The sequence below is a fragment of the Aulostomus chinensis genome, chromosome 13 (assembly GCF_037954235.1).
Source record: "Aulostomus chinensis isolate RoL2024-O1b breed Wild chromosome 13, RoL_Achi_v1.0, whole genome shotgun sequence".
Classification (NCBI taxonomy): domain Eukaryota; kingdom Metazoa; phylum Chordata; class Actinopteri; order Syngnathiformes; family Aulostomidae; genus Aulostomus; species Aulostomus chinensis.
The window spans coordinates 3764618-3779677 of NC_141332.1; the positions used below are offsets into that span (position 1 = coordinate 3764618).

At 45.9% G+C, this 15060-nt stretch overlaps 1 protein-coding gene across 1 annotated transcript; it reads left to right on the top strand.

The window, feature by feature from the left end:
* The first annotated feature begins 880 nt into the window (after nt 1–880).
* On the top strand, nt 881–14948 carry enpp6 (ectonucleotide pyrophosphatase/phosphodiesterase 6). The gene is made up of 8 exons (XM_086222497.1): nt 881–1544; nt 4921–5100; nt 8348–8459; nt 9838–9979; nt 10588–10767; nt 13419–13556; nt 13724–13847; nt 14120–14948. The coding sequence occupies exons 1-8, from the start codon at nt 1286–1288 to the stop codon at nt 14329–14331; spliced, it is 1347 nt and encodes a 448-aa protein (XP_086078623.1). The 5' UTR covers nt 881–1285; the 3' UTR covers nt 14332–14948.
* Nucleotides 14949–15060: the final 112 nt, after the last annotated feature.

Consider the following 15060-nt stretch of genomic DNA (forward strand, 5'->3'; position numbering starts at 1 on the left):
TATCCTGCACCATACTGTCTTGTACCATACTCTGCTGTACCATACTGCACTATACTATATACTATCCTACACCATACTGTCTTGTACCATACTCTGCTGTACCATACTGCACTATACTATATCATACTGCACTGTACCATACTATATCATACTGTCCTGTACCATACTGCACTATACTATATCATACTGTCCTGTACCATACTATATCATACTGTCCTGTACCATACTGCACTATACTATATCATACTGTCCTGTACCATACTGCACTGTACCATACTGTACTGCACTGTACTATACTGTACCATACTGTACTGCACTGTACTATACTGTACCATACTGTACTGCACCATAAAACCATGACTCATGTCAAGTCAAGAAAAAAGTACAAGTTGATGCTTTTGTTGATAGATGAAAGGACAATTGAGAGCAGTCTGGCATCTCAAGTACTACAATACAAGTACTGGCCTCTCCAACCAGTCTGTATGGAGCCAAAAACAACAGGGCTTGTTGAGACTCTGACGTTATCTTGAAGTCACCTGTTATTTTCTGTGTTATCTCAAGATAACTACTTGTTTTCTCGTGATAATGGTGTAACAATTATCTCATTACCTCTGTAGATAAATGTATTCATATATTTGCTTTAACTGTAGATTAATCCATACATATATATTTGCTTAAACTGTAGTTAAATTTATACATATATTTACTTCAAATAGAGTGCAGGAAACACTAGGCAGTGAAGCACAGACCAGACTGTATAAGAGTGGACACAGGTGAAAAGGTCACAACAGGATAGCAGGAGTGGAGCTCATGCTAGCATCACTCCCTCAAGCTAATTAAGTCAGAACAGAGTCCACAGAATTTCTACGGTGGGATGAAGGAGTGGGAGTCAGAAGCAGATAAGAGCAAGGTGGTGGATCAGGAGAAGAGAGGTTTTATCTTCACAGCTGCAACAAGAAGTCTACGATGGGAACAGATGGTGCTGGCACAGAAGAATCTGCAAAATAACACGAAGATCAAAAATACACACTTGCACGCAGAAGCGATCACATAAGCACCTCCCTGTAACACATAAAACTGGAGAGAGAGTGAGATCGTTGGACGTTGGACTGCCCCAACGCCAGGGACGACGCATCTGCGTATGCTGACTCCAGGATAGGGAGACGATCTCCAGAGCTCTGGATTCTTTCCTGTTAATCTGAATGAGAGTTGCGGGTTCCACTTAAGTCCTCGTCGAGCTGCTGCCGCTGAAAGGAACATCAGCAGACCAGGAGGCGACATCATCATGGGCTCCAGACGTGCCTCCGCGTGCTCCCCGCGTGTCCTCCCGCCGCTGCTGCTGGTGCTGCTCGGAGCTGGACGACAATGCCTCGCGGCCCGTCCGCTACTGGTGTTTCTGATTGATGGCTTCCGTTATGACTACATGGACGACCTGAACGCGCTCCCGGGATTCCGTGAACTCGTGAGCAAGGGAGTGAAGGTGGACTACATGACACCGGACTTCCCCAGTTTATCCTATCCTAATTACTACTCACTGATGACAGGTAATTGATGCGAGAAATGTGTGTGTGCGTGCGTGCGTGCGCGCATCTCTTGGCTCTCTTTGTCCCCTCATCTGCCATTTGTATCAACAGTGTGTTGACAGTCTGGCAGGAACACAGTGGTTCCTCCACATGAGCAGGTCATGTAGTTGTGAAGGCAGCTGCCTCAGCCTTGTAATCAGATTACTCACGCTGGAACAGTCAGATGCCGGCATTGTAAATACTGATGCCACTCAGCAGTTTATGAGGTAAAAGTACAGCTCAGTTGGTGTCTGTGTATATGAGACAGATCTGCCGTCGGCTGCAGGAGTGGAACTTTCCTGCTGAGACCAACAGTTCTGGATCAGGAACCTCTGCCGATAAAGGCTGAGCGTGTGAGGTAGTGAATGAGTCAATCCGGGTTGGTGGAGGGTTCGTCGGCAGGGTCAGGACTCAGGAGGGTCACTCTGACAGCCTTTAGGGGCCTGCTTGACATTTGTCATGACCTTCAACACTAATAATTGCTGTTGATCCTATTGGATGTCAACTATTCAGTAATATTAGCGTAATATTGAGCCTCGTTGACTACGACCCTGCTCGGCCTCCTGGGACTGAGCTCGCCAAACGTAGCTGAGTGGACGTGTGATTTGATGCTGGTCATTTATGTTGCAGAAGCTTCTCACGGATCAATGTTCTCCTCGTGTCACTGATGTCGTCACTGCGATTCAGTTCTTCAACCAAACCAGATCAGAACGCAGAGGATCAGGTGATCTCTGTCGTCCGGCCACCAAGAGTGGACTCTTAGAACTCAATTGAGTTGTTGAATCCAGCCAAACCAAAGTGAGATGTTTAGACAGCTTGTATGTTTGAACATAGTTCAGGTCCACCAGGAGGACTGTTGAGTCACCTACGGGGGGGCGGGGGGAGGGGGCGACTCCATTCAGGGTCTCCACTGGGGACCCTTGATACTCAGAACTGCTAACAACGGAGCTGCGCCATCAACCAAAAGTTGTCTCTGTTTCTTTTCACAGAAAATTCAAGTGAACCAAAAAGTTCCATCACAGAACACATGAGAACGTTCTCTCTGTTTATTGGTCAGATGTGTCTGGGGGCGGCACCGGGGCTGTGGAAACATGAAGAAGCACAGAAGCGTATTTGTAGAGCGTATTTCATGTGATTGCCTGGAAAAACAAAACAAAAAACTCCACCAATACCACTGCCAAGGATACACACATGGAGGCGCATCAGTTGGTGTGGATCTCATGAACACTTCCGCTGGCACGGCTGCGGCAGCAGGAACCAACATCAACTAACGTGGAGTCCTGGACAGCATGAAAGGAAGTCATGTTTTTGTTGGCTTTTGTTTGTTGGCAGGATGACACAATATTCACTGATCATGGTGGAGCAGTGTAGTACGAGCCAAGGAGCAAACCATTGACGTTGGGGACGGATTGGTCATAGCGCCACCTGGTGACAACAGCAAGTTATATGTTTTTAACATTTGGATGTCCTCCTTCTTGTGGGGAAACTGGATCATCTCGAATGGGTCCAGAAACACCTTTCAAACTCTCTGGTGGTCTGCTGTGAGGACACCAAGGGAGGCGAAGCCTTGCAGCTTCAGTTAGGAGCCGAGGACCAGAGGAGCCGAAGGGTTTCGGCTCTGTGAGTGACTTCTAGTTGAACGCTTGAATCTTGAGCTGTGATTCTGGTGAGACTTGTGTGGCGACAGAGGCTGCAGCAAGTCATTTCTCCGTCTCTGTCCCAGGTGTGTTGAACCTTGGGAGCCATGTGTGTTGTAGCACGGATCTCCCGGCTCTTAACGCCGGCCCTGGAGGGACAGACGCGTGCGGTGCGGCCGTCAACAGCAGCCTGTGTTTGGTCAGTGAGATGGTGAAATGACATGGATTGTGTTGATGATGGCGTCCTCCTTGTGACTGCTCATGCAGAATGCTGACGGGGCAGTTTGAAATTACACAGCAGTCTACCTCATTATTGGACTACGCTGACTCATCAGAACTGGAGGCACCACAAGGTCAGGACTTTTTCAACAAGCTTTCAGTGCGCATGGCACAAGTTAGTCTGCGACTGATGAGTTGAAGCCTTTGAAGAAGTTTCTTTTATTTCACAGCCAGAGATTAATACACTCCAGCAAGTCTCCATCAGAAAGCGTGAATCTTTCAGGGAGTGTTTAACACATCCTGCATAGCAATTCATGGACGTGGCATTTCTGCTTGATTGTGTGACACACAAGCAGATTTAGGTGGCGCAGAAATGTCCACTAAGGTGAGGAACCCTGGACCTCACCGCTGACATCTGTGCAGACGGGCGGGTGAGACGGAGGCATTCTTACTGTCACAGGGGCACAAATCTCTGTCCCATTATGGGGGCTCACCTGCTATGTGGATCAGAAAGTGTGCACCCCTGTGGTAACATGGTATAGTCCACGTTTGACTCCTGATAACAGGCTCGTGGCTATCGGATCGTATCTCAGCTGTTGACGCCGTTGCTGTTGCCCAGAGAGAGAGAGAGAGAGGAAGCTGAGAAGTTAGCAGGATGTTAGCAGTACATGTGAGCTGCAGGAGGGTAAGCTAGTCAGTAAATGCTAGGACTGCGCCTCCAGATGTGTGTGGTACAGCCACATGGTCGACTTTTCACCGCTGTTCAACAGCACAAGAGAATTTAAGAGCCGTGATTACAAACCCGTGCGTCATTGACACCAGTGTGTTCTCTAGCTGCCAGCTCACCAAACCTGTGTTCTGATCCGCGTCCTCAGATCGTGTTGCCCGTTGTTTTGATTGACAGGTTCATACAAATTAATACCCATCAGTTTAATTTCTAATGCTAATGATCCACAACCTTTAGAAATTGTTGCTTCCAGCAGGTGTTCTGGTCCCAGACCAAAGAGAGACAAGTTGCCATGGCGCTCGTTGTCTGATACTGACGTACAAACTTCTTTTGTGTCTGACGAGACACCAGTTAACTCCAGTGCAGAGCCATTCACGTGCGTGTGTGCGCACGTGCGTGTGTGTGTGTGTGTTTGTGTGTGTGGGTGTGTGTGTGAGTGAGTGTTTCTTACTAAGCCCTAAAAACAATGGTCAGTCCTGGCCTGTGGCTTATGAGCTTTGGAGGCTGCCTCTGCTGTGCTGAAGATGTGCTGATGTGTGTGATGGAGCACAATGTCACATGGGCGTGCGCGCACACACACACACATACACACGCACACTGTCTGACTCTCCTCTTCTGATTGTGGTCCCTCGTGATCCAAATCTTTACAAAGAACTGATAAACGAATGGTGTCAGTGTAAGAAACGAACTGTGTGATGTGTGTGTTCATGTTGTCCTGTTCATGATGAAATCAGTGGAGCTCTGTGGCACAGAAGAGTGTGTTGCTGTTTCCCAGGCCGTCACTGTGACGTTCATCAGATGACCGGGAACTACATGTTCGATGAAGCTACAAAGAAGGAGTTTCTGATCGGGACCAATCCTGACAGCAGGTTGCCTCTGTGGTGGGACGGATCCGAGCCACTCTGGGTCACCCTCCAGAAGCTGGGAAAGCAGGTGTTCATGTACTACTGGCCTGGTGAGTAGTCACAAGCTAAAGTCATGTGATACCTCACGGATGGCAAAGTGCAAGAAAAGATAAAGATCCTTGTTGTGATATTTAGTTTAATGTTTAGCTCCTCTGTTCCCTTATCCTCTCATTCAAAGGGGCAATCGAGTCAAGCATCATGTGACCTGGTGTGCTGGGGGCCGCATGTTGCTACATTAAGAGTCGCTGTCTCATTCTAAATATCAGTGGGTTTGAATGTTTTCCTCATTTAAAATTTAACAGACATTTGCCCACTAAAGGTAAAGTGTGTGTGTGTGTGTGTGGGGGGGGGGGGGGGTGGGAGTGTAGAGCTGGGTATCACCACTGACCTCCTGATACGATACGATTTCGAAACACTAGGTCCCAAGTCGATACGATTTCCGATACGATTCGATCCAATATACGATACGATATTTTAGTTCCAATACCAATTTTGCTTTGGTAATGGAAGAGATTCTCAAAGGACTAATGCTGTAAATACAATTGTAAAAGTAACCCTCTAACCTGCTGCATAACTAAATACTAATATTTACATTGAGAACTGACCATTAAACAATAGTTTAATAGTCAACATTATGCACTTTTTATTTAAATATATGACCGACCATCATTCAAAACAAAAGGGCAACTTAGACTTCCACAAACCGTCAGCAGCTCAGCAGGATGACTCGCGGTGCGGCGAGCTTCAATCGCCCGCGTTTGTCAACGTGGGACATGAGGGACCAGTGACTGTCAGTGGACTGAGTGGTGATGGTCAAGTAGGAATCTGTAGCTCTGCTTGTCCAGCTGTCGCAATTGATGGCAACTCTCTCAACTGATTTCATTGCAGTTGCGACGTTGTTTTTAACTTCTCTGTACATCTTGAGATTGTGACTTGACTCAGTTGTTTCCGTGTCGGTAGCACATACCGTGGTTCCAGTGGACGAGGGGTCTGAAGCCTACATTTTCTACCACACAGGATGGTCTGAGGTCCTTGCAGATCAAAATTGCCAGAGCCGAAGTGATGTTCTCTGCACATGGAGGCGTGGATGGAAACTTCGTCCTAAATGCTTTCTCCAGCGAGGGCTGTTGCTAGGGCTGCAATGGTTCATCGACGTTGTCGACAAAAATTGATAATAGAAATAGTCAACAATGAATTCATGGTCGACTATTGTCGCCAGACGCGTTTTTCCAACAGAGTGAGGCATCTCACTTGATGATAATCTCTGCCGAGAGTCGCTCATGTGCAATAGTGTCTCTGTCTCTGAGCGGTAACATACAGAAATGGCGGTGTCAACATCAGGCACGCGCACCAAAACCTCTAAAGTTTGGGAGCATTTTAGCCTGAATACGGCAAATAAAAAGACTACTTGCAAAGTTTGCAAAGCAGACCTTGGTGTCATGGCAGCCCCTCGGTGATGCAGGATCATTTAAAGAGGAAGCAGGTCGGGCAGGTGAACGAAGCGGAGTCTGACTCGCCTCGCTGAGATTCAAGTAACATTCAAGCCAATACGGTTTTCATGACACACATGGTACATTTTATAAGTGTGTTTTCGCTATAAAAGAGAGCTTGAGCGTTATGCCAGACTGTGCCTGACAACCGTATTTTAAATTAAATCATGCAGTCCGAACACTGGGCCTAATTGGTTTTAGACAGGACATTTTTATTTAAGTTTTGAACGAATCCGCAGTGTGTTCATAAAAGATGTATTTTTCATTGTACCCATCTTTCTTGTGTTTATTATCATTTGCCACATAATAAAATCAACTTCATGCTAAATTTAAGAAAAAATTAATAATTATCCAATTAGTCGACTAATCGTTTCAATAGTCGGTTTAAAAATAATATTAAAATAGTCGTTAGTTGCAGCCCTAGTTGTTGCAGTGACTTGTAGTTTCCTGGTTGCAGAGTGTACTCTGGGTGATGCCTCGTCAAATGGCTCTAGTAGTATTTCCGTTGTACTTTACTTCTACTTTGCACATTTTGCGCACAACATTATTTTTGTCAAGTTGGGCGCAGTTTTCCCGCTTCTTGAAACCAAAGTGCTGCCGGACATCGGCTCTTAAATTTGCCGGTGATTAAAGTTGCGCTTCCTCCATCTTGTTGTTCTCTGATCGGAGGCACATGGCCTGGATGTCGCGAGATCTGATCACCTGACTGCAGTAACGTTGCACTACGCACCAAATCACACCAGACTAAAGGGGCAAACAAAAACAAGAAAATAAACAGGTAAAATCTAATGCATTTTAAAAGATCGATACTGGGATTTATGTATCGATGATCTTTCCTACAAATGTATATCGATAAAATATCGGTACATAGACATTTTGGCATGGGGGGGGGGGGGGGTAAAGTCCCCGAGTGTTTCTCAAAAATCCCCAAATCTCTGAGGCCCAGACCCTTGAGGTGATGTCATTCCCCCTCGGTCTTCCCTCAGCTCTTGATTTGAACAACGCAGCCCACAGCAGTGTTTCATTAGTGGGAGGAAGTTTAACTGCAGCAACTCCTCCTAAGTGTTCCCTCAACACAACACGCCACAGAAACCCACAAACCCGTGGAGGGGTGCAGAATCAACTGAAGACTCGGGTCTCAGGTCAGAGGGAGAGGGAGGGAAAGAAAGACAGGATGCTAGAAATCTTGCGCAACAGCAGAGGAGCAGAAGGTGGTGGAGAGGCAGAGAGAAAGGAGATGGAAGCAAATAAGATGTTAATCGTTGCTGAATCCAAAAACTATGATCAGAAATGTTTTTTTGGTTTAGATTTTTCTCTTTTGGTTCAGGACATTTCCAGGTAACTGCTGAGGCATTTTTCTTTTCAAGTGCAACTGTCAAGTTTTGCAGATATTCCAGTGTTTTAGTGTTTCATATTCCTTTAAATAGTACATAAAGATGCCATAAATGGGGCAAATACCTCTCAGTCCTGAATTTTCCATCAGCTGGCCCCGCCCCCGTTGTCAGGTCAGTATAAAGGTGACACGGTAGCTCCAGCCGTCAGATCCGTGGCTGCGACCGTTCACCAAACCCTGGTATAGTGTTGAAGTCTTCTTTTTTTTAATCTTGGAAAATGGAATATAAACCCCTGAACACTTTTATCTCTCTCAGAAATGCAAATAAAGAAATTCTAAATGAAAGATTGCATTCGGAAGGGAGGTCCCATGCCGCCAACATGGCTACTGCTTCCGTCACATGTTAGAATCAGTTCGAGAAGTGTGTTAATTCTCCAGTGTTCTCATATTGGTGTGTGTGTCTGCGTGTCTCAGGCTGCGAGGCGGAGATTCTGGGTGTTCGTCCATCGTTTTGTGAAGAGTACGTCTACAACCCGTCAGTGAAGAACCTCACCGAGTCGATCGAGAAGGCTCTCAACGCTCTCAGGTAAAAGCAAAACGTCTGAAGAACAAACTGCAGTCAGGCAGGGTTCTGCTCTCGCCCGTTCATGTGGAAACCAGAAAGTGCGACTTCGCGGTGAGAATCAGAAAAGACTTGAAGTGGGTTTAGTGTGAAAAATGTAAAGCCAGACTGATACTGATCATTGACCGATAATAAAACAATACATATTTGACAACTCTGAGATTCATGCAGCAGCTTTGGTCCGAACCAACATGTGGATGAGAGTCTTGTACCACAGTGTTTACGTGCTAAAGTTTAACGGCCTCAGCGATGAACTGGTGATTCTCAGCTGTCGAGTCAAGAGGTGAACGCCTGACCTCCACATGAGCTGGTGACATCAGAGCTTTACATACTTCTTCATCCTTTCAAAGTCCACCTGCGCTGCAAAGTGTGTGCTCTACCGGACGAGCTGGGAGACCTCAGCGTTTAAGATTACCACACACATGGCTTCTGTACCATGTAATGAGATGGGAAAAAAGAGAGAGAGAGAGCGAGAGAGAGAATGACAAATGAGAAGGGTTGATACCTGCTCATCAGATTAAGGCCAAGGTTACATAATTAGTACCAGAAGGTAAAGCTGTTATACAGTGAAGAGATCCAGCAGCGAATGTTAAAAATAATAAATAAAAACAAAACCTACTAGCAAGTTGAACACTGCTCCACAGCACAGCAAAACAGAAGGAACACTTTGAAGCAGGCAGCGGTGAAACGTCACACAGACTCACAGCTTCCGTGTTCCTCGGCTCCCTCCTGAGCCTGCAGTCCATCGCGGTGCAACGAATCACCTCCTGCTGCTCGTTTGGTTCAGCGGCTCAGCTGAAAGAGACTCACCTACAAGGCCGCCTGGCCCGCTTGATGAGTTGGTGAAGTGCATTTTTGTCTTGAGAAAGACCAAACCATGTCACAAGAGGAAAGGGCAACACGTGAACAGAGCTTTAATAATAGCGTGATGCAACAGAAGAAGAGGGACAGTTGTCTTAGGTGGAGGAGTCCACAGGCTGGCCCTCCATAATCGTAAAATCAAAGGGAGGAGCACGTGTTCTAAAATCAGTAATCATGTCCTTTGCTTTGGTTATGTTAATCGCCAAGAAAGGCTGAACTCAACACCTGGTAAATCATCTGAGCAGCATCAGGCTGCAGGAGCAAATGTGAGGACGAACCCAGCAGCTGATGAATCAGTCAGTCTGTGTTGGCTCTCAAGCAATTCAACATTTGACATGTTTCTGTTCATCATTTATCAAGTGAGGCATCTGATAACAACCAAACTGACAGTGACACACTCACTGACAGTGAGTGCATTAGATCACATCAGTGTGTGTGTGTGTGTGTGTGTGTGTGTGTGTGTGTGTGTGTGTGTGTGTAGGTCAGGCCAAGCCAACATGGCAGCAATATATTACGAGAAGATCGATGTTGAAGGTCATCACTTTGGTCCAGACTCTGATCAGGTCAGAGCTGCTGTGAGACAGCTGGACGTTGCCATGCAGACCCTCAACAGCAAAATCAAGGTTAGTATAGCAGTGACATTATGGCTGGAGACGCCTTCCCTGCACGGCGTAGGCCAGCGTACACGCGGGTTCTTTCAGAGCCAGACGCAGCCGAGAACATGCCGATTGATGCTGTTTCTATGACTGTTGTTTGATCATGTCTGACACCACAAAGGCAGTCGTAACACTGAAGTTAGTGCTGTCAGAGCAGCACCAGAATGTAGTATCTTAGCAATCTTTTGTAGCTGTAGAAGAAGCAGCATGGAGTACAGTGACGGTGTCGCTGGTTCCAGTCTGTTTATCAAACTTAGCAGCGACTCAATGATGTCAAAAGCTTGAACGCAGACGGTAGGATGTGTATCTGTGATGATAAAAGTTGCAGAATTTAACGGTGAAGGTGACAAGTTTTCCTTTCCTTCATGTATGTCATTGATCGTGGAGCTATCACTATGGAGTGTGTGGCTGAGATACGAAGGCTGCAAATTATCACCAGCTGATAAATACTTTTCTCATTGGAGAAAAAAAACAGGCGTGAGCAGGTTTTGTGGCCAGTGGAAATGAACCTTTAACTGCTGCTGGTGGACTGTCCCTGATTTACATCTCTTCTGCATCTCATGATGGTCTGGCAGGAGAAGAGCATGATGGACCTGCTGAATGTGGTGCTGTTCTCAGACCACGGAATGACCAACATTGAGTGGATGGAGAAGGTCATAGAGCTGGACAAGTACGTCAACATGTCTGACATCACCAAGATGATGGACAGGGGACCAGTGGTCAGTCTATGGCCCAAAGAGAATAAGTATCAACAGGTGAGACCACAATCTCGACTTTCTTCTTCATTTTAGATTTCAAAGAGACAGTGAAAAAAATATCCGACTGCAAAAAGAAAGCTAAATGCAAAACTGTTTGATCAATGTAAATGTGTCATCTGTAGATAGAAATCACGACAATAACCAACAATAACACAAGAACTTTAACTTCGCACACGAGCAGTAAATCCAAAACATCCACAAAAACACAAATTCTAGAAATCAAAAATATGTAAGCACGTGAAATTAATCGTGAATTGTGAAAATCTTCAGAACGTTTACAACTGTAGAGCAGGTGTTTGTCAACCCGAATTTCACTTATGAATTGTAGTTGTACACATGAGGTTTTAGCTTTTCTCTCCACAGTTTTGAGACAATCTTCCCATCAGTCCCAGTGACATTCCACCTGTATCACCGGACTTTTATTGTTTACCAATTTCATCCTTCCCATATTTCAGAGTCAGAGCACGCTGCGTCATGTCCACCAGCCTGACTGCTCCTCTCACACTGACGCCATTCGCTGAACATTCTCGATCTCTGTTCTGTTTCCAGAGGTGTTTACCTGATTACCTGTCAAAACTCTATTCGTGTGTGTGGACGCAGGGGTCTTCCTTGGTGCAGTGGCTTAATATTTGCGGAAGTCTTGCAGAACAAGAATGTCGCCTACGACAGTGGAACAAGACAGAGTTCAGAGATAAAGATTAGCTGGAAAAACTCAGGCAGGATGCAGTTAGGGGCCCCTGGTGAATGACTGATCTCAGGCCTGCTGGTTTGGCTCGTGGTCAGCCACCATGTACGAGGTCATTCTGTCTAACGGCAAATGATTGGACAGGCCGGTGAATGCAAAAGTGAGGGAATGGCTTCGTCTGCAAACTACAAACATGCCAAAGCAAAGCTGGAGATGGCACTCACAGATACTCAGGACTTGGACGTAAGGGCGCAGCCGCAAACAATTCCCCAAAGGGACAAAATGGTGCAGCAGTTAAATACGTCCTCCGTCACTGTGACATATCAGGCCATATCCACCAAGACAAGGGAGCTTTAATTTGGGAAAGAGCAAAACTTCCTGGCAAAAGGCAAGTCCAAATAACGGCTGGCATCTGGTGGCGGAGGAGGTGTTCCGCCAAGAAGGAGCCGCAGGTTATCGCAAAGCCAAGCAAAGAAGCTGGATGAAGTGTGATGGGTGTTAGGGTTAGGGTCAAACACCCATCCCTTGACATGAAGATGTGGTGGTGTGCCGGCAGCCGCCATGTTGGGATTGTTTCTGACTCGGTCTGAGTGAGTTAAAGGGAGTCCTACTCTCACAGACATAGGAGCTAGTTTCAGCCGTAGGATGCTTTGTGAATACTCTTAGCAGGACTGACACACGTTATGTTTAAAAGTTACGCTTAAATCAACATGTTAGGGGCTACCATTAGCCTTCAGCTGCTTTGTGAAGATCAGCCCTCATTTAGATGAAGAGGCTTGACAAAGACACATTCCACCTAGCATGGCAGTTTGTTTACTCACTTGGTGAGTTGCACTGCCCGTGTGAAGATGAGAATGTCCTGGCCTCCCTCTCATACCGACGTGAGCGACCATAGCAACCAAGGTCAGCACACCAGGCCGGAGTCAACAATAACACACTGATACTCAGTCAGTGGGTATGATGTGGACACTCCACCAGTCAAAGGTAAAAGGACTGTGGTTACGCAGCATGAACCGAACGCTGCGATTTCCTGTTTTTTTTCTTCTATTTGACATCCAGCAGCGTTCTCTCACAAGTAGCTGCAGGTGCAAGTCAGATGGAGCTGTAGTGAGCTGAGTCAGCTGAGCGTGTCCATCAGGAGGCATAAACAACCCGAATGTCCAAGCCAGTTTTATGCTTGTTATCCAACAGTTTTCCAAGAGTTGCCGAAAGCAGGTTCCAGCCAGTTATGGTTGTTGTTGTGGTGCGCGAGCATGTCAGTGCATGCTCCGGCGCATTCCAGTTATTCAACACATCAGGCTGTGATGGAGATCAAGTCTGAGAGGCGTAATGATAAAATCCAGGGTCTGATGAACCAAAGGAGCAGGAAATAAAGGTCGCTGCTCTACTGTCAGAATCCGAAATGTCGGGAAAGAAGAATGGCAGACGGGGCAGATATTATTTATTTAGACTCAGTCATAACATTTCCATGTTGTTTAACAGTTGAAATACATGGAAACCAATAAGAAGAGCATTACAAACTCACAAATCCACATTTAATACACAAATAAAATAGAATAGTAGAATATCATCTCTAGTCTCCAGTCCTGTACTAATTGGACAGATCTGGTTGTGTTCAGGGATTTAATAGTGAGAGTAGTTACGTCAACATCACTCAAATGTTTTGTCTCTTTTTTCCAACATTACCCTTCCTGTGTGTTCATCGAAACTTAGGCACAACAGAGTTCTGATCAGTCGTTAGACTGAGAGAGCCTGTGGTGCTGTTGACGCTCTGGTGGACACCCTCAGCTCTGTCCGTACCCATCAGATTGATGTGAAGGTGTTTCCTGGCTCCTGTGAGCAGGAGATTATTGTAACGTCTTGGAGTTATAAATAAAACGCTCACCTCTGCATCACCTGAATCGGGAGCTGCTCCTTGACAAAATTTACAAAAATTTGTGTGTGTGTGTGTGTGTTATTCCAGGTATACGAGGCTTTGTCCCAGGTCCCTTACATGCGGGTCTACGGCAGGCAGGAGATCCCTCAACGTTTCCATTATAGAGGAGGAAAGTTTGTTTCGCCCCTGACGCTGGTAGCTGAGCCAGGCTGGTTCATCACTGAGGTAAAAGGTCATCACCACAACATGATCATGAACAATGTGGACAAGCAGGTGCAGATGTTCTGCATCGTCCCTGCGGCACTCTACAGACACACTAAAATACGCTTTTGATATAAAACATCATGTGTGTTGTGTGGTTTCCTTGATCTGGACTTGTTTGTTGATTCCAGAATAAGGCTCAACTCCCGTACTGGAAAAATGACAGTGGCGCAGCCGTAGCGTGGCAGCATGGCTGGCACGGTTATGACAACGAGTTCCTGGACATGAGAGGCTTCTTCTTGGCAACAGGACCTGGTAACCAACAATTCCTATTTTTTCTTGTTTCATTTGGTTTCCGCCCTGTTTTTAATCAGGGACTTCAGAGTAAAACCTCTCTTCCATCTTATCTAACTCACTGGGCCACAACACCAGTGAACAGATCCTTGTTATCAAAACATGACCCAAGTCCACGGTTGGGCTGATACCCCCGTGTGGGGTGAGCTAGACTGAGATGTGGGCCTTCTCACTGAGGTTGTGGTGAAGTGGTAAACATGCCAGAGTAACAGTGTGCTCTTCTTTTCTTTCAGACTTCAAGAAGAACGTTCGGGCCGCTCCCATACGATCAGTGGATGTCTACAACGTGATGTGCTGGACGTTGGGAGTGGAACCTTTGCCCAACAACGGGTCCTGGTCCCGGGTGGAGTACCTCCTGAGTGGCTCTGACGGTCTTCCCAGGTCTACCAGCTCATGGACCTGCTGTTTGTCTTTGTTAGGAACCCTGCTGGCACTGTGGCACTGAGACAGTTATCAGAACTGTGTTCATGGTGTCTAATTAGAACTTGAAGTGACCTTCTACAAAGAGGTGGAACATTAAAACGTGAGGGTTTGATGTTGGAACATGAATCCAACGTTAGGCTGGAGCATCCTCCCGGATGTATGGACCTCGTACTGGAAGCGTCGCCTCAGATGATCAAGACGTTAAAGAGTCCTGCACTCGTCTTCCAAAATGGACTCCATGCCCTCAGCCCCTCAGCTCGGGATCCATCGAGGCTGAACGCCCTCCCAGCTCTCCGTGTCTGAGGGGAAACAAACGGCAAATTTCCAGCAGAAAACGCTTATTTTCATAGTTTTAACTTCCTGAATGTTTCCCTCAATAATTGCCAATCGGAGTTAACAATGACATGTTAGCGATAGGTCAGCAGGACGTGTGTTACGGCTGATTAAACTTTAAAACTCAATCAAACACATCCTTTTTTTGTAATTTTTTATTTGAAATGTTGATCTCCATAATAGTGTACTTTATACTTAACTTTGGACTATTTACACATTGTTGTGTGTTCCATTGGCCAGCTGTGTTGTAGGTTACACATGTAACTTTTAATTCATTAAAGTCATTTTAAGGAACTCTGTCTTTACCTACAATTAATTTCAAATTATTTATCCGCACATTTCTATGAAATTATAGATTTACTGATTTGTAACCCGGAACAAAAATATTTTAAATGTCTTTTCTCTGTTTTTGTTGTTA

Bases quoted from the DNA above. Each gene is read 5' to 3' on its own strand.
- enpp6 (XM_086222497.1), top strand. From the start codon at position 1,286: ATGGGCTCCAGACGTGCCTCCGCGTGCTCCCCGCGTGTCCTCCCGCCG. The intron at 8,460-9,837 runs GTAAAAGCAAAA...GTGTGTGTGTAG, and splicing joins AAGGCTCTCAACGCTCTCAG to GTCAGGCCAAGCCAACATGG. The intron at 13,557-13,723 runs GTAAAAGGTCAT...TGTTGATTCCAG, and splicing joins CAGGCTGGTTCATCACTGAG to AATAAGGCTCAACTCCCGTA.